At 41.3% G+C, this 27,009-nt stretch overlaps 2 protein-coding genes across 5 annotated transcripts in view; one reads left to right on the top strand and one right to left on the bottom strand.

Moving 5' to 3' along the window:
* Window positions 1–27,009, bottom strand: part of BTBD7 (BTB domain containing 7) — a 114,615-nt gene that overhangs the window by 50,479 nt on the left and 37,127 nt on the right. For 3 of the 4 annotated variants that reach the window (XM_023205527.3, XM_023205529.2, XM_023205528.2), the window contains 2 exons: window positions 12,959–13,146; window positions 10,824–11,903 (listed from right to left, as the gene is read on the bottom strand). In XM_023205527.3, coding sequence (XP_023061295.2) covers window positions 10,824–11,903; window positions 12,959–13,040 — 1,162 coding nt within the window. In that variant the 5' untranslated portion in view covers window positions 13,041–13,146. Of the gene's footprint in view, window positions 1–3,916; window positions 5,408–10,823; window positions 11,904–12,958; window positions 13,147–27,009 lie in introns of those variants that run through there. The other variant, XM_023205530.3, reaches the window with a different exon arrangement.
* Window positions 16,869–27,009, top strand: part of LOC111538366 (basic proline-rich protein-like) — a 50,551-nt gene continuing 40,410 nt past the window's right edge. Inside the window, exons 1-2 of the mRNA XM_023205806.2 lie at window positions 16,869–16,907; window positions 18,088–18,192. Of these exons, the coding sequence (XP_023061574.2) occupies window positions 16,869–16,907; window positions 18,088–18,192 (144 nt within the window). The remainder of the gene's footprint in view (window positions 16,908–18,087; window positions 18,193–27,009) is intronic.

Here is a 27,009-nt window from a genome sequence, read left to right as displayed (position 1 = left end):
ATTAAACTGGCTTTTGAGGATTTTCTAAATTCAACTGATAATCTATTTTAAATCAATGAACCGACATGTAAACACTTAGTTGATGAGATAGGTTTTCTGACACTAAACTTAAACCGTGAATTAAATGGTAGAGAGTTATACCATTTAGACCATATCTAAACTTACTTTTACAAATAACACTTTATATTTTGTTCCTATTCTGGGGTTAAGTGCTTTCATTTTGTTTGCAACTCCTAGGGATAAAATTTATTACAACCCCTGCTATCCCACTCCCCCACTTTTTTTTTTTTTTTTAAAGAAAAGGTTACTCAGCTTTCAAAGGTATTAAAAATAATTCCAAACATGTAACTGACAGTGTACTAAGAACAAAGCAGTGTGCTAGGTTCTCAGGTTATTCAAAGATGACCAAGATTTTGATACACAACTTTGGGAGCATACAATACACCAAGTGATAGAGGAAATGAGACAGGTACCTAGGTAATCCCAAAAAAAGTTAGAAGATGTAAAACCCTAAGAAAAAAAGTGTTTTAGAAATTCTCAGGATGTAGAAAATACTTTTAACCTGGAATGGCTAAGCCAAACAAGGAAAGTAAGCATGTGAGTTTGGTCTTAAAGGTTAGGGTAGGATTTGGACATTTAATGATCAAAACCAAAGATATCCCAGACAAATGAAAGGTGAGAGCAGAAGGTCAGATGTGAAGAGTTTGTAGTCTATATGAAAAATGATTTAAGTTTTAAAACAAAACATGCAATATTATATTTTATATATTTTTTGAGACAGAGTCTCACTCTGTTGCCCAGGGTGGAGTGCAGTGGCGCGATCTCGCTCACTGCAAACTCCACCTCCCAGATTCAAGTTATTCTCCTGCCTCAGCCTCCTGAGTAGCTGGGACTACAGGCGCCCGCTACCACACCCGGCTAATTTTTGTATTTTTAGCAGAGACGGGGTTTCACCATATTGGCCATGGCTGGTCTCGATCTCCCGACCTTATGATTCACCCACCTCGGCCTTACAAAGTGCTGGGATTATAGCCGTGAGCCACCACGCCCAGCTTATACTTTATATTTTTTAATTTTTAATTTTTTCTTTTTGAGACAGGGTCTCACTCTGTCCCCCAGGTTGCAGTGCAGTGGCATAGTCTTGGTTTACTGCAGACTCCACCTCGTGGGTTCAAGAGATCCTCCCACCTCAGCCTCCTGAGTAGCTAGGACTATGGGCATGTGACACCACGCCCAGCTAATTTTTGTATTTTTTGTAGAGACAGGGTTTCACCATGTTGGCCAGGATGGTCTCAAACTCCTAGACTCATGCGATCCACCTGCCGCGGCCTCCCAAAGTGCTGCAACTACAGGCGTGAGCCACTGTGCCTGGCCTATTTTTATCTTTGTATTAAAAATTTTTTTGTGTGTAGAGACGGGGGTCTTACATTGTTGTCCAGGCTGATCTTGAACTCCTGGACTCAAGCAAGCCACTGGCCTCGGCCTCCCAAAGTGCCAGGATTACAGGCATGAGACACTGTGCCTGGCCTACATATTATACTTCAGAACTGTACTCATAATTTTGAGTAATGTTTTTCAAATGTTATATTTTATTACGATTAGAGATATATAACAACTTCAGAGTCACTTGAACTGCCATTCATGAAACTGAGATTAATTCTTCATCTATGTTGCATGTTTGAAACCTGCATTTACTATTCTGATCTGTTGATAATGGTCTTTAGCTTGGCCCTATTCTTCTCTAGGAAGTCCATTCAGACAAATTTGCTGAAGAGGAAAAAATTCTAGACAGAAGTAAAATAAACTGCCAACTTGACAGAACTGAGACAGAGGGAAGAGTGTCCATATGTAGACAGTGGACGCCGGGAAGAGGGAGAAATGGATGAGTGAGTGGGGACAGTAAGTCTTTGCTATTTTGCATTTGTTTCAAGTCACACACTCTTGGAAAGTGACCAAGTTGCTAAGGGAAAAAACGAGGTCATTGCTTTCAGTTGTTTCTCTGGTAGATTTTTAATTCAATAAAATATAATCACATCCATTATGACTAAAAATATGTGCAAATGCATTACAGAGTCCATTTTGGAACTAAAGTTATACATAAATTTCATATTGTAAAGATTGAAAAATGCATTTGTGATCAAGATGAAAAAACAAAATCTGCAGTTTGAAGTCTATAGTAAAATGTCTTGCACTGGAAATATGCCTGTAGATGTTGGTGCTAATTCTGGGGTATTTTGCTTTGAGGTCAACGGTATTTATGACAAGGATGGTTAAAGTTCATGAGTTAATCTACAGTTCTCCTAAACAATGAACTTTTCCTCAAAAAATTACCAATGAATGGTATAGTCTTACTGTTCTCACATATTCAGAGCTGTTTACCCAGTATATGCTAAGGTCATTATGAAAAGTCAAAGTGATCAAACAAGTGGTCCTTCTTTGGAGACTCTTCCAATCTAGTCATCTCTTTTGGAATTTTAAATGCTAGTCTTTTAAATATAGGTACTGCTACCAATCAGGCTTCTTACGCTGCAATAGCAGAAAACAACTCTAGTTGGCTTAAAGAGAAAAGGAATTCATCTGAAAGGACACTGTTAATCCACAGTGTTGCTGGGAAAAGCTGGAGACCCAGCTCAGTAAACATGGAATAAGGAAGGCTGCAGAATGAGGACTCCACCACATAGAAGCCCAGTGAAGACCCTGAGTTGCCCTGGGACTCTGGCCACTAAAGCTCCTACATTCTGTCCCTGGATAGTGAATGTCATCAATGGTACCACTGCCATGGCCCTCTCTCCTTTTCCACTAGATGTTGCTGCCCCACTCTGCTTCCAGAAAAAATTCTCTATAGTCCCTGCTTTTCTGTACCACTAACTCTGACCACAGAAGGCTAGAGAAGAAAGTATATGACCTTTAAGGCTTTTCTACTGGGAGTTGGGCTCTGCCTCCTATGAAGACCTACACAGTGAGACTAGGAAGAAGGTCCTAATGCTGGGCAGCCTGAAAAGTCAAATGACCAATATAGGAATGCTATCTCTTCAGGAAACAATGGCTGAAACAGTACAAAGCCCCTGTTCTCTGGCTAAGTGCTCTGAAGCAAAGTTTGAGTGAGCTACCCAGATCCCTGACCCCACAGCTTTAAACCTCCTGAGCCCACATGACCCCCCACCCAAGTCGGGGGTAATGATTTGTTGTTCAGCAACAAATCCGGCTCATAGCTGAGGCTCCTACAAGTTGATGTTTCAACCACTAGTCTTTTGTTTTGCTCCTAAGAGTAGGCCACAGCCTCCCACCCTCATCCCTGGAAATTGGGTCTCATATTTCTCCCTTCTCCTACCATGCCCAAATTCCTGGGCTAGGGTCAGAAGAGCTGGTTACAGCTGAGTTACAGCTTCATGACTTCCAAACCTGGGAAAAGGCTAGTTAATAATCTCTGAGCCCCACCACATTCATAGGCTGACAGGATGACCAATGAGGTAAGTAACAGCCCTCTGTACCTCAAAGATATGATAAAGTCTCCACTTCTTTAGGATTGTGGCCTTCTCTTGGTCTCTCTGGTTCTTATGGGCACTGATGTTGTATCTTTATTAATTTTGCACCAGGTGTGGTGGCTCACGCCTGTAATACCAGCACTTTGGGAGGCTGAGGCGGGGATCACCTGAGGTCAGGAGTTTGAGACCAGCTGGCCAACATAGCGGAACCCCGTCTCTACTAAAAATACAAAAAATTACCCAGGCATGGTGGTAGGCGCCTGTAATCCCAGCTACTTGGGGGGCTGAGGCAGGAGAATCGCTTGAACCCGGGAGGCCGAGGTTGCAGTGAGCCAAGATTGGGCCATTGCACTCCAGCCTGGGTGACAGAGCGAGACTGTCTCAAAAAAAAAAAAAAGAAAAAAAAAGTTAAACTTGTAATCAAAGTAGCATATGCTCATCATTTAAAAAGTCTGGTAGTAACACAATGCTAACCCTAAGTGCCCCCCGCCTCCACCCCATCCTACATCCCTTCCACTTTCAGTTCTGCTCCCCAGAGGTAACTACTCTCAATTCTTTAGCTTTCTTCTGGTATTTACCTCTCTATATTACTATTTTTATTAAATCAATATTCAGTGTTTATAATTAAATAGTGCTTACAGCTGAGCCATGCTGTGTATTAAAATTATATATTCTTTCATATGTAAGATTAAATTTATCTTGGAAATATTCATTTCTTCTTTTTCCACTTGCTTCATTTTCTATGAACCTATTGCTAATTCTTCATAAATGCACCACAAGAGCCATAAAATCGCTTTGTCATTTGCTATTTAATGTTCAAACATTGAAAGTAATTGATTTCTTCCCAGATACCTCTTTCCTTGGAGCCTTTCACCCTCCCAGTCTGGGCTAGACTGAATGCCCACTAGACCTACTGGGTGGCTGATGCCTGGGATCTCCCTTTGCTTCCTTTCCGTGCTGGACTCCATTTTCTAGATCCTTCACTTCTTTGCTCTTGGTTTGCTTCGTCATTTGGTGGAATACGTTCCCAGCAGCTGCCAGAGTGGGGAAGCAGGGGAAATATCCCTACTCAGGCAGTTTTTTGAGGTATGACTGAAAAATGCCTTTATTTAGCCTTACACTTGATTGACTATTTGGCTAAATATAGGATTTTGTGTTTAAAATAATTTTCCATCAGCTTTTGGAAGGCACTACTTCACTGTATTGTGGTATTCAGTTGTTGCTACTGAAAATTTCAATACCATCTGATTCCTATTTCTTTGCATGGAACCCAATTTTTCTCCTCCCTGCAACATTTTAAAATTGTCTCTTTTTCCCTAGTGTTCTGAAAAAGAAACTTTTAATATAGAAATTCCTTTAGTTTTGGAAGTATTTCTTATATTACTCCTTAGATACTGTCTTCTCTTCACTTTTCTCTGGCATATATATATATATACACACACACACACACACACATACACACACACACACACACACATCTAAAGCCACTATTTGTTAGATATTAGACCCTGGATGAATACTCTAATTTTCTTATTTGTCTCCACTCATCTCTTCATTATTATTTACTTTCTAGATTTCCTCAACTGTACCTTTCAATGCTTCTGTTATATCTTTCATTTCTGCTATCTTATTTTGAAGAGCTCCTGTTTTTACTGTAATAGCATCCTGCTTATGTCTCACTGATTCCATAAAAAGTTCTTTTATATAAGGATATTTTGATTCTACCGAAGTTTTTCTTCTGCTCCCTTCATTGTCTGTTTTCTCCAGGACTTTGTTCTTTTTGCTCTGATCTCTGTCTCAATTTGGAAGCTTTCCTCAAATGTCCAGTTATCCTTGGACGGGTTTTCATATGTAAGACTGAGGCAGTAAACAGCTGTTTGAAAGCTCTGCTGCACAGGCAGGCCTGCTGACTGTAGTCTCCTCTGTAAAACAAATGGAAGGCAAGCTGGCTTTTTCATTGTATAATCCCTGAGTGTAATTTCATTGTGGAAACCCAAAACATCAGTATCTGTAAGTATGTATACTTTTGAGCTGTTCACCATTTCCAGGACTCCAGTTTCATCTTGTATTTGCCTGGCTGGTATTACAGCAGGGGTTAAGGAAGTAGGTGATTTCACCATAGGGTTTCACATAATTATAGATTTCAATCCTGTGCCGCATCCCTACCCTCCTCTGTAGCTATTTTTGATTTGGAATCTAATTTCTTTAGAAAATTCAGAAAATTTTAGAAAATCTCAGGTCTCCTGTGTTTTGTTGTGGGGGCAGTTGCAAGTGATAGTAATGCAAAAACAGACAAATGGACCACTGGGACAAAATGGAGACTGAGTACTGATGCATGAATACAATCCATGCATACATAGCAGCTTTAAGAGTGGCACAAATCAGGAAGGGAAATGGATTTTTTTCATAGGGAATACTTGGTTCACTATATGGAGAAGAACAAAACCACATCCTTTTCTAATACTATATATAAAGATGAATTCCAGGGTTGGGGGGAGGGTCTGATCACTCAGTTTTCAGACTTATAATCAACTCTTTTTAGTTCTATGCTATGCATATCCCTTCTTTCCAGAGTACTTAGTTCCACCTGGCCTGAGCCATGCCAGAGCTCTAACAGGTGAACTGCCTTCCTTCTCCTCAGTAGCCCCCTTTACAGCATCTAATTACAGGCTGCTCCTCTGTTAAGCCAGTAATCAAGTCTCTATCTGCTTTCCATTTTCCAAAATTTCAGCATCTTCTTCCCCATTGTTGTTTTCTTCTTAGGTATCTTTGTCTCTTTGTCCTTGAGAGTTTATATTTGTTTTATTCCTTCACTATAATAATAGTGCTTTGAAGGAAATAAAATTAAACATATTCAATTTGTTATGTTTAAATGAAAATCAAGTGAAGTTAAACCTAGTCCTAAATGCCAGGCCTGTAAGTTGAGGCCCTGTTATCTACTTGAGATTGCCTACTGCCTGCTCCTCCCTACTGATACAAAACACAATCTCTGTGTACACCAAGAACTCCAACCTGCCCGGCTTTTTTTTTTTTTGAGACAGAGTCTCATTCAGTTGCCCAGACTTGGAGTGCAGTGGCCTGATCTCGACTTACTGCAACCTCCGCCTCCTAGGTTTAAGCAATTATTGTGCCTCAGCCTCCCTAGTAGCTGGGATTACAGGTACGTACCACCACGCCCAGCTAATTTTTGTAGTTTTTAGTAGAGACGGGGTTTCACCATGTTGGCCAGGCTGGTCTCGAACTCCTGACTTCAGGTGATCTGCCTGCCTTGGCCTCCCAAAGTGCTGGAATTACAGGTGCTTGAACCACTGCACCTGGCCCCAAGAATCCTTTCTTTTACCCACTTGTCAAACCACTCTAGCAGTCTGCCTATACTGCCTTTTTATTTTTTTTTTTTTGAGATGGAGTCTCACTCTGTTGCCCAGGTTGGAGTTCAGTGGCGCAATCTCAGCTCACTGCAAGCTCCACCTCCTGAGTTCACACCATTCTCCTGCCTCAGCCTCCCAAGTAGCTGGGACTACGGGCACCCGCCATCATGCCTGGCTAATTTTTTGTATTTGTAGTAGAGATGGGGGTTCCACCTTGTTAGCCAGGATAGTCTCGATCTCCTGACCTTGTGATCTGCCTGCCTCGGCCTCCCAAAGTGCTGGGGTTACAGGCGTGAGCCATTGTACTCGGCCTTTTTTTTTTTTTTAAGACAAAGTCTCACTCTATCACCCGGGCTGGAGTGGAGTGATGCAATCTTGGCTCACTGCCACCTTCCCCTCCTGGTTCAAGAAATTCTAGTGCCTCAGCCTCCTGAGTAGCTGGGATTACAGGTGTGTGCCACCACACCCAGCTAATTGTTTTTTTTTTTTTTGAGACGGAGTCTCACTCTGTCGCCCGGACTGGAGTGCAGTGGCCGGATCTCAGCTCACTGCAAGCTCCACCTCCCAGGTTTACGCCATTCTCCTGCCTCAGCCTCCCGAGTAGCTGGGACTACAGGCGCCCACCACCACGCCCAGCTGTTTTTTGTATTTTTTAGTAGAGATGGGGTTTCATCGAGTTAGCCAGGATGGTCTCAATCTCCTGACCTCGTGATCCGCCCATCTTGGCCTCCTGAAGTGCTGGGATTACAGGCTTGAGCCACCGTGCCTGGCCATTTTTTTGTATTTTTATTATTATTTTTTTGAGATGGAGACTCACTCTGTCACCCAGGTTGGAGTGCAGTGGTGCAATCTCAGCTCACTGCAACCTCCATCTCCTGCATTCAAATGATTCTCCTGCCTCAGCCTCCCGAGTAGCCGGGACTAGAAGTGTGTAGCACCGTGCCTGGCTAATTTTTGTATTTTTTGGTAGAGATGGGGTTTCACTATGTTGGTCAAGCTGGTCTTAAACTCCTGGCTTCAAGTGATCCATCCACCTTGGCCTCCCAAAGTGGTGGGATGACAAGCATGAGCCACTATGCCAGGCCAATTTTTTTTTTTTTTTTTTTGTAGAGACGAGGTCTCACTATATTACCCAAACTGGTCTTGAACTCCTGGGTTCAAGTGAGCCTCCTGCCTCAGCCTCCGAAAGTGCTGGGATTACAGGTGTGAGCCACCACACCTGGCCTAGTAAAATTATTTTTTAAACTTAAAGTTATTTTAGAAAAAAACTATGTGGGAGTGAGAGACATATGTTGTGGTTATTATTATAGTTTAGCAGCTAACATTTACTGAATGTTTACTACGTAACAGGTGCTATTCAGATCATTTAACATATATTATTTCCTTTAATCATCATAGCTTAGAGGGTTTACTATCCTCATTTTACAAACGAGAAAAGAGGGGCTTAGGCTATGTGACTCGGTTAAGGTCAAACGAAGACACAGTAGAGAAGAACTGAAACCCAGTCTGTCTGGTTCTAGAACCTGAACTCTTGAGCTTTATGGTATAAAATCCTACCTCAAGTGACCTCATATTCTTCTTCCTATGGAAATGAGGTAAAAATTATGTTAAAGTTATAGTCTTTTATAAACCTTAATATGAATGTTTCATGGGTATGGGGAAAAGATATGCCCTACATGGGTTACAAAAAACAAAACAAAAATAACTCAAATTCTACTTTGACTAACAAAGGGAAAAAGAAGAGCATGTATATCCACATTTAAAGGAATATTTGTACACAAGATTTTTTTTTGCTTGTTTTAAGTAACCAGATTACGTAATGCAAAAAGTATTATTTTATGTCTTTAAATACACTGGATAAAATATAACTTTTAGCTAAACACTAAAAAAAAAAAAAAAAAAGAAATTAACTCAAGATAAACTCTAGATAAACAATCAAGTATTACCAAAGATCTTAGACTTGGCTGACGATTTTACTTTGCATCTAAAACTTTAAAAAAACCTGCAAGGTGCGGTGGCTCATGCCTGTAATCCCAGCACTTTTGGAGGCCGAGGCGAGTGGATCACCTGTGGTTAGGAGTTTGAGACCAGCCTGGCCAACATGGTGAAACCCTGTCTCTACTAAAAATACAGAAATTAGCTGGGCATGGTGGCAGGAGCCTGTAATCCCAGCTACTCACAAGGCTGAGGCAGGATAATCACTTGAACCCAGGAAGGCGGAGGTTGCAGTGAGCCGAAATTGCGTCACTGCACTTCAGCCTGGGTGACAAGAGCAAGACTCAGTCTTTAAAAACAAACAAAACTTAAAAAACATATATTAAAGAATGTTTTCTCATACAAAGAATATATAATTCTGTTTCTTATTAAAAGCCATCAAAAATAAAAATATTTTCAGAAAATATAGATTATTATATCTCTTTGGTAATATAGCAAACTTCAAATTTTTCTGTAGAAGTATTTTCTGACAAATTTGGTTTTACAGAAAAAAACAGCAGCTTAAACTGCTACTCTATTTTTGATAACATATTTTTCCTACAGTTTGACATCTAAATAGTCTATGACTGATATGATTCTTACTCTAAACTAATAAAATGTTTTAATGACATTTTGATTGTCATAATAAAATAAAACATCTATTATAAAAGGATTATGGTAAAGTAAGGTTTTAAAAGATTCTTTATGTAAAAGAAATCCCAGCATTTTCCCACTCATGTTTATTCAATGTCTTCTTCTATATAACTTCCCATTTTATTACTAAGATTTTTAAAAAATAGAGCTGAATTCTCACTATGTTGCCCAGAATAGAGTGCAGTAGCTGTTCACAGGTATGATCTCAGTTCACTGCAGCCCTGAACTCCTGACCTCAAGTGATCTTCCTGCCTCAGCCTCCCAAGTAGATGGAACTACAACCACATACCACTGAGACTGGCTTAATGTTGTTATTTAACTGGGGCTGTTTTTCAATTTCTCAAAGCCCTATTGATAGGCTGACTTAAACATATAATACATATTATTTTCAAGTTCAGTATTTAGCTTTCCTTATTTAAATTCATGTCTCTTACTGAGACCATTAATATTCTCTTCTAACTGGCAACTTCTAACGTTCTTTTAGGTAATATGCATTAGCTAAATTAAAAATCTCAAGCACTCTCCTGTCACATAGCATATTTTCTTTTAATATATGGTCACAGAAAGCTAAGAATGCACTGTCAAAACAGCAAACTGCCTTTGCTCTCCTACAAAAGGTCTCTCTCCAGCTCTGAAATGTTAAGATTCTAACATTTACCAACAGATATATATATCTTTTAATGTAACTTTCATGAATTTGTTTGCCTATAACATAAAAAACGTGCTGTCCTAATTTTAAAAATTTTCACTTTAAATTAAATGAAGAAGGCACATGAATCTAGAGCTAACTGTGTTTTACATGCTGTAGGCTGTGGCTTGATGTACAAGTTGAATCTAAAAATAAGATAAGGAATATTTTAAAATTTAAATCAGAAGCCCTGCCCAATTCTGATTCAACTAAATTCATATCTAAATGTGACTATCTTCATTTTTGTAACGAATTTTTATTCTTATCCAAACATTTAAACATCAACAAGGTACTGAACATAAATATGAGACTCAAAATGTGGGAAACTGGGTTCTTTCAAAGCTCGGCTGGAGAGGGTATAGGTTGGTAATTATATATTCCCATACCTATCATCTTACATTAGGGAAGAAAGAACCTCAAGTCTCATTTAATGCTCTTAAATCACTAGTATTGAATGCTTGATTTTAATAGTAAATAAAGAACCACATTAATACTGACCCTCAATCTGTCCCAGATGTCATAAATGAAGGTTCAAAAAAAACTGACCCTGTAACATCCCAAACACTGAAATCATAGAATATACTAGTTGTGTTTTCAATTTGGAAGATCAATACATAATTCTAGAAATCAGAATTAAAAACCAGAACTTCATACCTTGTGCAAGCATGTTAAATTCCAAGAACAGTGCTATGTGGTAAAGTTCCATGGCCTCTTCTGCCCTGGTCATGTTTGGCTTCCCTGCGACGAGAGCCTGAACTTCACTGAGACTCCCCACAGAGGGGCTACAGTGCAAAACAGAGAGGTCCACCACGTCGGTATACATACAGTGTAATATCACTTTTGCATATTTTTTTGGTATAATTGACTCATCTAATATAATTCTTGTGGGAGTCCTCAAAGTTCGGTCTGTGATTTCTTCACCAGTTCGTATCCTCCTTTGTAATAAATTTCGAAAAAATGGGGACCGTGCAGAAATAACAGCCTTGTGGGCTTTGAGCTCTTCATCTAAACAGTTCTGATTTCCACCAAAAGCTTCAACCAGTTCCGAGTCTGAAGAAAAACTAAGGACGACATCATAATAACACATGTAATCAAAGAGTCCACGCATATCTACATCAAGGGAATTTGGTGTTCCAAATTCTTCACTAAGCTGAACAAGGATATCGACATTTTGAAACCTTGAGTCCTCCATTCCAAACTCTCCTGTATAAAGGTAGTGTAACAAAGCAGAAAACATGGGCATATCAATACCAGCTGTATTGATGTCCATTATTATCTCTGCCCCATACTCAGGTGAGGAAGAAAGCAGTGTTTTAAAAAATGGACACCTTGCTGCCAAAATGGCACGATGAACAGGAAAACAAGTTTCTTGAAATATTAAGTCTACATCAGTACAATACTTGTACTCATAAAGATCAGCCATATCTTTCTGCAATGTCCGGGCTTCTGGTCTAGCCAAACTGGCTTGTAGAGAAAGCTCCTTTAATGCTGACGTTCCCTCATATTCCTCCACTAATGCATTGACATCTCTAACATCCCACCCAGAGAGGAGTTCTCGCATCTGCTTGGCATGATCGGCAGACCTATTAGATTTCCGACGCTTAATAAACTTCTTTTTGAGGGTGGCAAGGCCAGAGGTTCTCTTTTTTTTGTCTTGTGGTTTCTCATGGCCATGGTCAAGGCTATACAATTTTGATTCGCAACCATAGCCTTGCTGAGAATAGGATGATGTCCCTAAGAAGAAAATTAAACAAATAAAAATTTGTTTCTTTTTTCTTAACATTCATTTTCAACGTTTACTTTAACATTTTTCATGCTGAAAAACTCTGTAAGCAGACATTACTGAACCACTCAAAATTGCATTTGTTTTTTATAAAGGAAGGTAAAAAGTTCAAATAACTCATTTTAGTTTTCAATTTAATTCAATTTCACTTTTAGAGATGGAGTCTCACTCTGTTGCCCAAGCTGGAGTGCAGTGGCGAGATCATAGCTCACTGCAGCCTCAAACTCCTGGGCTCAAGGGATTCTCCCCACCCTCAGCTTCCCAAGATGCTGGGAGTATAGGTGCGTGCCACCATGCCTGGCTAATTTAAAAAAAATATTTTTTTTTTTTGGTAGAGATAGGGTCTCACTAATGTTGCCCAGGCTGGTCTTGAACTCCTGTCCTGGTCTCATGCAATCTTCCTGCCTTGGCCTCCTAAAGTGCTGGGATTACAGGTGTGAGCCATCGTGACTGGCCTACATTTTTTATATTAAATAAGAAATAGGGACAAACAGGGCAAATTAGTCTAAATTTTTTTAGAAACAGTCTTTCGTTCCCTGGCTATCAAAGGACATTTGTCATAGATCTTAATCACGGGTTTTTTAGGAATGAAAAGTAGGCAGAGTTGTAAATTAAGAATATTACTTGTATATAATTGTAAAATGTTTCTTCTTCTTCTTAATTACACAAGTCTGCATTTGTATGGGCAAAATAAAAGAAACGGGACACAGGAAATATAGGACACAGGAAATTCGTACTTCACTCTTTTCACACCAATGGAGATGGCTAGTTTGCCTAGGGTAATTGGCAATTATGGTTAAAACACAGAAAAGCTCAACTGTGCTACAAGCAGTTTGTTTAAGATAAGCCAGATTTAAGATTTACATTTGTTGGGGAAAAAAATCTAGATGCTGCAGAATTATTATAATAACTACAGCTCACTTCTTTTGTCATCTACAGAGACTACCGAAAACACAATTCTATTATTGTCACAAAAGAAAATGAAGTTAGAAAAACTGAAAGTTACCTATAAAAGTCTGTTGGGCCTGTGAATTTCCCCCTACCCTCGGGGAACATGAATGAGGATAATTAGATGCATTAGCACCCATTTTCTTCAGTCACTCAGGCATTCCGGCTGCGGGTTCTTCAGAGTATAATCCCAGAGGCCTTTATGAACCTTCAACCCTGGATCCAGCAGCCTCTTTTCATCCATTTCTTGATATGAAACAAAAATAATTTAATTCATTTTTTCAAGTGTATCTCAGATCACACAGTTTTTTAAAAAAACTACTGAAAACTGCTTTCATTCACAAATAACAACACGTTGTCAAATTCACATGTCAAATTTTCATAAAATGTAAATCTTTAAGCTTGAATTATGAATCTGTGTTAGCTGCAATTTGAGCCATAAAATGTACCAATTATATACTTTCTAAATCAGTAAAAAGTAACATATCAGACCAAGTTAAATATATAGTTACAGGAAGAGTATTTGAAAACACAGGGAAAAGTATTTGGACTGAAAATAAATGTTTTAATTTTTGCTTTAAATCCTTAGAGGCAACCACCATTCATTATTATCTAACATTGTAAGCAACTTACAAACATTTAAGAGGTCAATACTGGTACTGCACATACACAGAACACATAGTTGATTAGTTTGTTGTTTTTCTGCCTTAAAGTTGCTAAAATATCAATCTTTAATCTGTATAATTAGGCATTTTACTAAAAGAGGTGGGAGGAAAGGTGGACAATTAAAGCCAAATATATGTAAGCTACTTGTTCTATGGTAATTTTGCAAGAAGTTATTACACACATGGCAAGAGACACAAAACAAAAAATTTTATCTATTCGCCCCATAAAGCCCTGAAACAAAAATTCTACTTTCTATTATCTGATATGATGATTTAAATGGACAGGACAGTAGCAATAAGAGGTAATTCTAACAATTATAGATTAAATTCCGAACATGGAAACTTAACTCTCAGAGCTGCTAGCAAGAGATATACGCAAAAAAAATCTGAGAGAGAACAAGATTAATGGAAATACTTCTAAATCTTTACACCATCTGGATACATAAAATCTATCTGACTAAATGGGGTAATGGGTTTAAGAAGGGAAAACGGGCCGGGCGCGGTGGCTCAAGCCTGTAATCCCAGCACTTTGGGAGGCCGAGACGGGCGGATCACGACGTCAGGAGATCGAGACCACCCTGGCTAACACGGTGAAACCCCGTCTCTACTAAAATTACAAAAAACTAGCCGGGCGAGGTGGTGGGCGCCTGTAGTCCCAGCTACTCGGGAGGCTGAGGCAGGAGAATGGTGTGAACCCAGGAGGCGGAGCTTGCAGTGAGCTGAGATCCGGCCACTGCACTCCAGCCTGGGTAACAGAGCGAGACTCTGTCTCAAAAAAAAAAAGAAGGGAAAACGTCATTTAAATCTATTATTGGAATTGTTAAGAAACCAGTAGGCAGTTAACCTAGCCTTATAATGAAGAATGAAGTGTTTTAACAAATACAGTGAAAAACACATACACAAATTATCACAAAAGCTCTGCTAGAAACAGAACTGAGTCAAGATGCTTGGAATTTATTTTCATCTCTGTTAGTGATGCAGCATAACCTTATGAATTCATGTTTAAAAATATTGCTAACATTTGTGTTTTCCTACAATCTTTTACAGACTATAATTATATGAAAATTAATTAATTATTTCGATGGAGTCTTGCTCTGGTGCCCAGGCTGGAGTGCACTGGTGCAATCTTGGCTCACTTGAAGTTCCAGTCTCCTGGGTTCAAGCAATTCTCCTGCCTCAGCCTCCTGAGTAGCTGGGACTAGAGGTGAGTGCCACCACGCCTGGCTAATATTTGTATTTTTAGTAAAGATGGGTTTTCACCATGTTGGCCAGGCTGGTCTTGAACTCCTGGTCTCAAGCGATCCGCCCTCCTTGGCCTCCTATAATCCCTGCTGGGATGATAGGGGTGGGCCATTGCACCAGCCATGAAAATTTACTTTATCTAAGCATATAATTACTACTTACAGCATTCAGGATAAGACTGGGAAACTTACTAACTAGATATAGATATTATGAAAAGTAGCAGTAACTCTAATCAAATCATACATAAGCAAATTTCCTATTTGAAACTTATCTGCCTACCTATGAGAACAGCGCCATTAGACATTAGACTTTACTTCAGTGAATACTACTGGAAGTATGAAAGGCTGTGGGCGGCCAGACACATACACAGTGCATTCTGTAAGAACTACACAACAAGGATTCTAAAGGGTTTAATATATGGTCTGCCCTTTGTATTCCATGGGTTCTGCATCCATAATTCAACCAACTGTAGATTGAAAACACTTGGGGAACAAAAAAAGAATTGTTGCAGCTGTACTGAAAATGTACAGACTTTTTTTTCTTAACACCCTAAGCAAAACAGCATAACAACTGCTTACAAAGCATTTACATTATATTAGGCATTATACGTAATCTACAGATAAAGTTAACCAGAGGATGTGCATAGGTTATACGCAAATAGTACACCATTTTATACGGTCCTGGAGATTTTGGTATCTGCAGAAGTCTTGGAATCAATTCCCCACCAATCCTGAGGGACAACTGTACTATTTTGCAAATATTGCAGAGATAGTGCCACTGCACTCCAGTTTGCGTGACAGAGCTTAACTTCATCTCAAAAAAAAAGTTAAAAAATGTAATTCTTCCAGCAAAGTTCAACTAAAAATAGAAAGTAACCAATCAAACCTTTGAAAAAGTTTGATGTGGCTGGGCATGGTGGCTCACACCTGTAATACCAGTACTTTGGGAGGCTGAGGCAGGTGGATCACCTGAGGTCAGGAGTTTGAGACCAGCCTGGTCAATACAGTAAAACCCTGTCTCTACTAAAAATATAAAAAAATTAGCTGGGTGTGGTGGCACATGCCTGTAATCCCAGCTACTCGGGAGGCTGAGGAGGAAGAGTTGCTTGAACCTGGGAGGTGGAGGTTGCAGTGAGCCGAGATTGCACCACTGCACTCCAGCCTGGGCAACGAGCGACACACCATCCAAAAAATAAAAAAAAAAAAAAGAAAGAAAGAAAGAGAAAAAAATTTAGTTACATCCAGTTTTCAATTCCTAAATACTAGAAATGTAGGAAAAGCTGCTTTTTTGGATAATTCATTTTGAATGTTGTCAATTTTTGCAAAACAGGAATTTTGCAATTTGGAATTTATTCTCATCTCTGTTAGTGACACAGCATAACCTTATGAATTCACGTTTAAAAATATCGCTAACATCTGTGTTTTCCTATAATCTTTTATAGACTATATTTATATGAAAATTAATTAATTATTTAGACAGAGTCTCGCTGTGGCGCCCAAGCTGGAGTGCAGTGGTGCAATCTCGGCTCACTTTAACCTCCGTCTCCCGGGTTCAAGCGATTCTCCTGCCTCAGTCTCCTGAGTAGCTGGGACTAGAAGTGAGTGCCACCATGCCTGGCTAATATTTGTATTTTTACTAGAGATGGGTTTTCACCATGCTGGCCAGGCTGGTCTTGAACTCCTGGTCAAGAACAGGAGTCTTGCAAAACAGGAACTAAAATTACCTGTATTAATTCCACTTCAAACTTAAAAACCAGTTAAATCTAACAAATCTTAGTTTTAAAGCTGAGCTCCACAGAAGCTTCAAGATCTTATTAGGCTTTTATAGCGGTTCTTTCAAAGAAAATAAGGGACTGGAGGCCAAGTTTGTGGCCTCATTTACAGGTCAAACCCTAATCTCACTAAGGGTTTACATTTAAAACAAAAAACAGCACCCTTTCTCAAAAAAGTTTAAAATATATTAACAAAAATCCAGAATAAAACTATCATGTAAAATAAAAAGCCTTTACCAAAGTGAGCGGGTTGGGGGAGACTTTTAAGATGAGTTTGGAATCCGAGTGTAATGGGGGATGGTGAAAATCACATTGAAGTGTTTCTAAAGGTAAGACGGCATGGTGTCACTCCTATGGCTAGGCCTCTTCTCACCTTCAAGTTCCATTATTATTTCTCTTTTTTGTTTGTTTTGCTTATTTCTATTGACTGGGTAAATTCAGTAACATAGCACAGAGTATGCTTATGGCACAAAACAAGGAAGAACAGAGCCTTGCTTCCGGATGAAGAAAAATCAGAAGCATCTTGAGAAGCGGACAAGAATTTACTACTCTTACTTTAACATGTACATGCATGCACACACATATGGAATTATTTTCATCTGAGAATCTTGTATCGTTTGTAGAGACTCAAGATGCTACACGCCGAGCATCCCTAATCAGAAAATCCCAAATCTGAAATGCTACAAAATCCAAGACTTTTCAAGTGCTGACAAGATGCCACAAGTGGAAAATTCTGGAGCTTTTTTGCTTTTTGATGGTTCAATGTACATAAACTTTGTTTCATGCACTATACTAAAAATACTGTATAAAATTACCTTCAGGCTATGTGTATAAAGTGTGTATGAAACATAAATGAATTTTGGGTTTAGACTTGGGTACCCCACCAAGCTATCTCATTATGTAGACACAAATATTCCAAAATTGGAAAAAACCCCAAACCTGAAACACTTCTGGTTCCAAACATTTCAGATAAGGAATACTTGATGTGTATTACAATGGTTTAATCCTTAAACCATGTCAAAAATCCCTTTTTAAAAAAAAAGCTCTGGTGAGGGAAGAACACCAAGAAAAAAGAAAACAAAATTTAAAAAACTCTAATGATGAGCAAAATTAGATATTCTAAAGCAATTATACAAGAGCTTATGACATCAACGGCCCCACTGGAGAAACAAGAACAAGTTGCAAACACTAGGAAAGTCAGAGGCTGAGCTAAGGATGTTTGGCTATTTGTTGCTACAATAAGCAGTAGTCGCTGCTGGGACAGCTGGGCTTTCACGAACTTAGGTGGCCTGAAATACAAGTGTCTTTGGGATTTGGGGAAAATCTCTTCCTGTTAGCTCCTGGTTAATGGAAACTCCCTTCAGGATGAACTGACTGGGGGACATCCATATATTCTACTGGAGCTCTATCTACTAAAATAAACACAGACCTTGGAAGGGAAGGGAAGTGGAGGAGGCAGATTTCCTGGATGAGATATAACTCTTGAGTTTATCCTGTGTGTCCCCCCAGTTCCAGAGCCTGATGGGTAACCCTGACTATAGTTCTAGTACTGCAGCAATATTTCTTCTAAAAATTCTCAAAATTAATTCAGGGATTAATGTCATTACTTCTCAGGTAACCAAAATCCTATGTCAAATGGTGCTATTACGTTATTTATTTCTTACTAAACCATCACTTGTAGATGTTGGAAATGAGAACTTGTCTCAGTCTAATCTCTCCAGCGATGTGTTCTCTCCAGGCAAGCCTGGTCTCTCTTCTACAGACATCCAATCTTTGTATGATGTAAAGGAGAGAGGAACAAGGAGAGGAGAGAAGGGAGGAGGAGGTCTACAGGACTTGGAGAGGCCCAAAAGATGCAAATGACTGATGAATCCTTTTTGTAGAATCACCATTCTGGGGGACTCCCTCTTAATAGCACATGATCAATCCCAATCAGATGATGCTGACTGTCTTAAACTAAAATAAGCTCCAGTGATCACGGCAGACAGAACTGTGGGGTGGGGGTGGGGAATCATGTTGAATACAAGAGAGACTCAACAACCCATGAGACATTTTTTAAAAAAGAGAAGTCAACTTTCTCCTCCCTAACCCACCCCCTGCCCTCCAGCCCCAGAAAGAAAGCCTTAGGCCAGCATTTTCCAAAGAGCTTTCCCAAAGTTTTGAAAATATAGGATTAAACAAAGCCAAATAGGTTTCTTTACTTCAGGACATTTGAGCACCTTTAGAGTGCTGAGGTTCATTGTAAAGAGGGAGTACTCAGCATGATCTACAGAAGTCCTGCTGCCCCCACAGGGCACAAAGAAATGAACTTGCATAATACACTCAGGAAAATGCTGATCTTTGCCACAGAAACACTTTTTACTGCTTCATGTAATAGAAAGAACTGTGGGAGTTAAAGTATCTAGGATTTGGTTATATCTGTGTCACTAATTTACCATGTATGTAGGACACGTCACATGTAATCTCTATGGGCCTCAGTTCCTGTATCTGTAAAATAATAACGTTGAAACAGAGATCCAACAATTTAATGAAGTTGTACGGTTTATTAATTTAGGAAATATGGATGGGGAAGGAAGTTCGTTCTTTCTTCACTTTTTTTTGAGATGGACTCTTACTCTGTCGCCCAGGCTGGAGTGCAGTGGCATGATCTCAGCTCACGCCTCCTGGGTTCAAGTGATTTTCCTGCCCCAGCCTCTCGAGTAGCTGGGATTACAGGCATGTGCCACCATGCCCAGCTAATTTTTGTATTTTTAGTAGAGACGGGGTTTCACCATGTTGGTTAGGCTGGTCTCAAACTCCTGACCTTGTGATCTACCCGCCTCAGCCTCCCAAAGTGCTGGGATTACAGGCGTGAGCCACCATGCCCAGCCCTTTTTTTTTTGAGACAGGGTCTTACTGTGCTGCCCAGGCAGGACTGCACAGCTCACTGCAACCTCCACTTCCCAGGCTCAACCAATCCTCCTACCTCAGCCTCCTAAGTACCTGGAACTACAGGCGTGTGCCATCATGCCCAGTTTATTTTGTGTGTGTGTGTGTGTGTGTGTGTGTGTGTGTATATATATATATATATATATACACATACATATTTTATGTATATACTTTTAGTAGAGATAGGGTTTTGCCATGTTGCCCAAACTGGTCTCGAACTCCTGAGCTCAAGTGATCTGCCCATCTTGGCTTCCTGAAGTGCTGGGATTACAGGTGTGAGCCACCATGCACAACTGGAAGGTATTTCTGTACTAAATGTTAATCTACAGAGGGGGAAAAAAAGGCACCTGAATTTCTCATTTTAAACATATTTCCCTTTCAGTCTGACTTTAGGCACAGGATAGGAATGTGGGGCAAATGTGAATATAAATAACAATTAATGGCCTGGCTCAGTGGCTCATGTCTATATTACGTCTATATTCCCAGTGCTTTGGGAGACTGAGGCAGGAAGACTGCGGCAGGAAGACTGCTTGAGGTCAGGAGTTAGATACCAACCTGGGCAACATTGTGAGACTGTCTTTACAAAAAAAATTTTTTTTTTTTTTTGTGAGACGGAATTTCATTCTTGTTCCCCAGGCTGGAGTGCAACAGCGCAATCTCAGTTCACTGCAACTTCCACCTCCTGGGTTCAAGCGATTCTCCTGCCTCAGCTCCCAAGTAGCTGGGATTACAGGCATGCACCACCATGCCTGGCTAATTTTGTATTTTTAGTAAAGACAGCATTTCACTATGTTGGTCAGGCTGTTATTGAACTCCTGACCACAGGTGATCTGTCTGCCTCAGCCTCCCAAAGTGCTGGGATTACAGGCGTGAGTCACTGTGCCCAGCCAAAAAATATTTTTACATATATACATACACACACACACACACACACACACAAAATTAGGTGCAGTGGTAGGTGCCTATGGTCCTAGCTAGTTGGGAGGCTGAGGCAGGAAGATTGTTTGTGCCAGGAGTATTAGGCCGCGGTGAGCTATGATCACACCACTGCCCTCCAGCCTGGGCAAAAGAGTGAGAGTTTCTTAAAAACAAAAACAAAAAACCCAAAGAAAAACCATAATGAAAGAGAAATGTAAAACTATATTAATACTTCACTCCCGTCAAATCTAAGGTAACACCACTGCTACAGACCACAGGCATTTGGACTCCCCATGTAATGAAAATTAACAAAGGGACAAGCAGATTTCCCAGAAAAAGCTTTTATTCTGGGGCTTGTCCTACTGTGCTAGAGCATAAGGGAGACAGACAGCAGAGACTGGTTCCCTCAGAAGAGCCAGTAAGGATTTTTTTATTAGGCAAAGCGCAGGAATTGACATCAGGGGTAAGGTATGCAGGCCGGGCTGGGCAAAGCATGTGAGGGGTAGAGTATGCAGGTTAGCAAGGCTGGTTGTGATGGTTATCTTGAGTAAAGGTTAACTGGTGGTCTGTCTGGCTGGCAAAAACAAGGTTGGAAACCAATTGTTCAGCATTCCTTCCAGAGGTAAGACACTCAACAACCTTGGTTTGATTTTGGATCTCCTAAGGCCAGTTTCTGGAGTTCTTTAAGCACAAGGCACGGTTAAACATTATGAGAGCACAGAAGAATGGCTATTTTCTTTGTATGACTAAAGCCTCTGGATTAGTGGGTATAGCGCCAGTGAGGCAGTGGTGTGGGATTTGTGATCAGTGAGAATGTATGAAAAAATGCTAGTGGGGGTGAGCTGAAGCCAAGCCTCATCCCTATACTGTTTTTTTTTTTTTTTTTTTTTTTGAGACGGAGTCTTGCTCTGTTGCCCAGGCTGGAGTGCAGTGGTGCGATCTTGGCTCACTGCAAGCTCCGCCTCCTGGGTTTACGCCATTCTCCTGCCTCAGTTTCCCAAGTAGCTGGGACTACAGGCACCCGCCACCATGCCCAGCTAATTTTTTTGTATTTTTTAGTAGAGACGGGGTTTCACTGTGTTAGGCAGGATGGTGTTGATCTCCTGACCTCGTGATCTTCCCGCCTCGGCCTCTCAAAGTGCTGGAATTACAGGCGTGAGCCACCGCACCTGGCCCCTGTTCTGTTCTTAATATGATGTATCATTCAAACCAAGAAGCTTGAGAGTGAAAAGAGGTACATACCAGAAAGGATGCCAGAACATGTGTCACCCAGGTCTGACCAGGCAAAGTGGGATGAATGGTCTCATACCTATAGCTAAATCTCACATTTCCAGAGTAGCTTAGAAAAAAAACAAAGTTTTGGGCCTGGCGCAGTGGCTCACGCCTGTAATCCCAACACTATGGGCAGAGGCGGATGGATCATGAGGTCAGGAGATCAAGACCATCCTGGCTAACATGGTGAAACCCTGTCTCTACTAAAAATACAAAAAATTAGCCGGGCGAGGTGGCGGGCACCTGTAGTCCCAGCTACTCAGAAAGCTGAGGCAGGAGAATGGCGCGAACCAAGGAGATGGAGCTTGCAGTGAGCCAAGATCACGCCACTGCACTCCAGCCTGGGGGACAGAACAAGACTCCGTCTCAAAAAATAAATAAATAAATAAAAATAAACAAAACAAAATAAAACAAAGTTTTAAAAGAAACAAAGGGCCGGGCGCGGTGGCTCACACCTGTAATTCCAGCACTTTGGGAGGCCGAGGCAGGCGGATCATGAGGTCAGGAGTTCGAGACCAGCCTGACTAACATGGTGAAATCCCGTCTCTACTAAAAATACAAAAATTAGCCAGGCGTGGTGGCACACGGCTATAATCCCAGCTACTCAGGAGGCTGAGACAAAAGAATTGCTTGAACTCAGGAGGCAGAGGTTGCAGTGAGCAGAGACCACGTCACTTTACTCCAACCTGGGTGACAGAGTGAGGTTGTGTCTCAAAAAAATAATAAAAAAAGAAAGAAAGAAGGCCAGGTGTGGTGGCTCACATCTGTAATCCCAGAACTTTGGGAGGCTGAGGCGGGAGGATCACTTGAGCCCAGGAGTTCCGAGACCAGCCTGGGAAACCTAGCGAGACCCTGTTTCTACTAAAAAATAAATAAGAAGGCAAGGCACGCTGACTCACGCCTGTGATCCCAGCACTCTGGAAGGCCGAGGCGGGTGGATCACAAAGTCAGGAGTTTGAGACCAGCCTGGCCAATATGGTGAAACTCTGTCTCTACTAAAAATACAAAACTTAGCCAGGCGTGGTGGCGGGTGCCTGTAGTCCCAGCTACTCGGGAGGCTAAGGCAGGAGAATTGCTTGAACCCAGGAGGCGGAGGTTGCAGCGAGCCGAGATCACGCCACCACACTCCAGCCTGGGCAACGGAGCAAGACTCTGTCTCCAAAAAAATAAATAAATAAATAAAATAATAAAAATAAATAAACAAAATTTCTTAAAAGAAAACAAAAACAAAAACCTAAGTTAACAGAAAATGGCTTCCCTTGTCACCCTTGTCATACCCCAAGCATGTTTTACTTAACATAACAACATTGAGAGTTTACTATATGTCAGCCTGTTCTTAGAGCTTTCACAGGTATTAACTAATTTAATTATCCCTGTATCTTTTTGACTGATGAGGCTGAGAGGTTAGTAACTTGCCCAAAGTCACAAAGAGCTAGGATTACTTTTGTTTTTTTGTAAACCTTCAGTTCTATTCTTGGATACATTTCAAGAGCAACAAGACAAAAAGAGACTGTGAACAGCAAGCAGAAGAAGAATAAGCAATAAACCCATCTTTTGAGGGTATCTTCAAAAAGAGACGAGAGGGGGAGTTCAGAAAGCCACAACCAAGCTAGTATGTCTCTCTGGGGCCACTAAATATAGAGGCAGATGACCTCCACCTAGCACTGAAAACCCTAAAATTACCAATGACATAAAACAACAATATTTGTGACAGCAGCAACTCACTAAGGAGAAGATGAATTATGATCCATTAAAAATATTAAGACAGAGCTAGTAAGTTGCAGAGGTGGGCCTAGCATTCAGTTTCTTATATCTATGTGTAATTTTATCTTTGTATTTTTTTCTCTAAATTTTGAAGGAAAAATGTCCAGAGCAGACAAACATAATTCCACTTCAGAAATGGGAAGTGAATACACACCGGATGGTGTTACTTTTTGTGGTTAAAACAATCACTCACATAAAGCAGAAAATGACTTAACTGAAAGGAAAGCGTATGAAATCAAAGCAAAACGAAAATGTCTTTCAGAATATTTACAGCTAGAATACATGTTTCTTGATGGCAGGATGTCACTTTGTTATGCTTGATCGATCATCCATCCATCCACCCATCTGCCATCTGGCTGCATAAATCAACAGGAATACATCAAGGAAAAAAGGATAGGTTGCTGGGCGTGGTGGCTCATGCCTGTAATCCTGGCACTTTGGGAGGCCAAGGTGGGGGGATACTTGAGGTCGGGAGGTCAAGACCAGCGTGGCCAACATGTTGAAACCCCATCTCTACTAAAAATACAAAATAACAGCCGGGTGCAGTGGTACGCGCCTGTAATCCCAGCTACTCTGGAGGTTGAGGCACGAGAATCACTTGAATCCAGGAGGCGGAGGTTGCGGTGAGCCGAGATCATACCACTGCACTCCAGCCTGGGCTACAGAGCAAGACTCCATCTCAAACAAACAAACAAACAAAAAAACCCCAGACAAACAAACAACAAAAAAAGATAGGTTATTCCAGGTAGAACTAAACAGGATACACAATGAGAAATAACTCCTCTTCCAGTTAGTGTACCACTCTCAGTTCTCAACCCTACAACTCTATTATCTACTAATACTGAAGCATAATTACTTACATTTCCACTAAACTTTAAGTTTCCCAAGGGTAGGTATTACATTTGTTCATCTTAGAATCCTTACCATTCACCACAGAATACAAAGTAAGCATACGATATTTGAATAAATCAATGGTATTACCATGAATTTTGATAAATATCATGTCCAAGGCCTAACGGTACGTATGTTGTGAGTATGGGTAGGTAGTAGATCAAAAACCCTCAAATGGCTGGGCACAGTGGATCACACCTGTAATCTCAACACTTTGGGAGGCTGAGGCAGGAGGATAGCTTGAGGCCAAGAGTTCAAGGCCAGCCTGGGTAACACAGTTAGGCCCTTGTCTCTACTAAAAACAATTAGGCCATGTGCAGTGGCTCACACCTGTAATCCCAGCACTTTGGGAGGCCGAGGAAGGTAGATCACTTGGGACCAGGAGTTTGCAACCTGCCTGGCCAACATGGCAAAACCCTGTCTATACTAAAAATACAAAAATGAGCTGGGTGTGGTGGTGCATACCTATAATCCCAGCCACTTGGGAGGCCGAGGCATGAGAATCGCTTGAACCCAGGAGGCAAAGGTTGCAGTAAGCCGAGATTGCGTCACTGTATTCCATCCTGGGTGACAGAGTGAGACTGTCTCAAAAACAAAACAAAAAACCAATTAGCCAGACAAAGTGATGTGTGCCTGTAGATCCAGCTATTCAGGAGGCTGAGGCAAGAGGATCATTTAGGCCTAGAGACTGAGGTTGCAGGGAGCTATGAGCATACCAGTGCACTGCAGCCTGGGCGACAAAGCAAGATCCTATCTCAAAAAGAGAGAGCTAAGCCTCAAATGCCAAAGGTATTGGGTCTGTGTTCAGAACACAATAGAGGAACTACTGGAGCAAAGCACAGAACAGTAGGAGCAAAGCAGCACCATTATACTACCATTACAGAAAGACTATTGGAAGATGCTTGATGCAGAAAGACTTATTAGAGGATTCTTCCAGTAGTCCAGGAAAGTGTTACTAAGGTTCTGGCTTTATCTCTAAAATGCGGGCAACATAATAGCACCTACTTTACAAGGTTGTTTTAAGAGTTAAAATAATATGGACTGCTGGTTAGGCGTGGTGACTCATGCCTGTAATCCTGGTACTTCAGTAGAATGAGGCAGGTAGCTCACTTGAGCTCAGGAGTTCGAGACCAGCCTGGGTAACACAGCAAGACCCCACCTCAGAAAAAAAAAAAAAAAAAAACAAACAATTAAAAATAAAAGATAATATGGACTGCCACTTGGAAAGCAGAAACAGGAGTCCATCAAAAGAGAAATGTCTTTTGAGGGACTTGGGCCTGTGCCAGGTCTGACCTGGACTAGACAAACTACATCTTAAGATGTTAAAATATTCTTAAAAAAATCGGTTTCTAGCCATTCAAAGTGGAGAACCAATTCCTGGGAAGTGGTGCATTAAGAATGAACGTGGCTGCACGGTGAAGACACGAATGGGCATCTCCTACTCTGCCACCTTTACCTCAAAGCTCACACTCCAAACGCTTCATCCTGTCCTGCAACCTCAGAAGATCCTCCTGAAGCAACAGATGGAAAATGGGAATTAGAGGGCTGAAAAGGCCCCCCCAGAGGGAAGCCTGACTCTAGGCCAATGGGTGTCGCTTATTCCTCTTATCTGGGTCTTTGGCAGTGGACCTGAGAAGTGATGCCTACAGCAGCCAGTGCAGAAGCTGCCTTGGCCTGGACATCCCCAAAAGTTTTGTTGTCTTCTAGTAGCTAGAATCCCCCAAAACTGAAGTAGCTCTGGAAGAAGCCTGAAAAGTTTTCCCCAAAAGTCAGGAAAAAGAACCTATAAGCAGAGGGTGAAAAATTATTATGAGGCCCTGCAAGACAGACTGTAGAACTTGCCCAATCAGTTGGGGGCGGAGCAAGATGGCCGAATAGGAACAGCACCAGTCTCCATCTCCCAGCGCGAGCGACACAGAAGACCAGTGATTTCTGCATTTTCAACTGAGGTACTGGGGTCATCTCACTCGGGAGAGCCGGACAATCCGTGCGGGTCAGCTGCTGCAGCCCGACCAGCGAGAGCTGAAGCAGGGCAAGGCATCGCCTCACCTGGGAAGCGCGAGGGGGAAGGGAGTCCCTTTTCCTAGCCAGGGGAACTGAGACACACAACACCTGGAAAATCGGGTAACTCCCACCCCAATACTGCGCTATAACACCGGCACACCGGAGAATATATCCCACACCTGGCCAGGAGGGTCCCACGCCCACGGAGCCTCCCTCCTTGCTAACACAGCAGTCTGCGGCAATCTAACTGCAAGGCAGCAGCGAGGCTGGGGGAGGGGCGCCCGCCATCGCTGAGGCTTAAGTAGGTAAATAAAGCCACTGGGAAGCTCGAACTGGGTGGAGTTCACAGCAGCTCAAGGAAACCTGCCTGTCTCTGTAGACTGCGCCTCTGGGGACAGGGCTCAGCTAAAGGTGCAGAAGCCTGTGCAAACGTGAACCACTCTGTCTGACAGCTTTGAAGAGAGCAGTGGATCTCCCAAAACGGAGGTTGAGATCTGAGAAGGGGCAGTCTGCCTGCTCAAGTGGGTTCCTGACCCCTGAGTAGCCTAACTGGGAGACATCTCCCACTAGGGGCAGTCTGACACCCCACACCTCACAGGGTGGAGTACACCCCTGAGAGGAAGCTTCCAAAGCAAGAATCAGACAGGTGCACTC

This window comes from Piliocolobus tephrosceles, chromosome 6 (assembly GCF_002776525.5).
Source record: "Piliocolobus tephrosceles isolate RC106 chromosome 6, ASM277652v3, whole genome shotgun sequence".
NCBI lineage: Eukaryota > Metazoa > Chordata > Mammalia > Primates > Cercopithecidae > Piliocolobus > Piliocolobus tephrosceles.
This window is presented reverse-complemented; position numbering and strand designations above follow the sequence as displayed.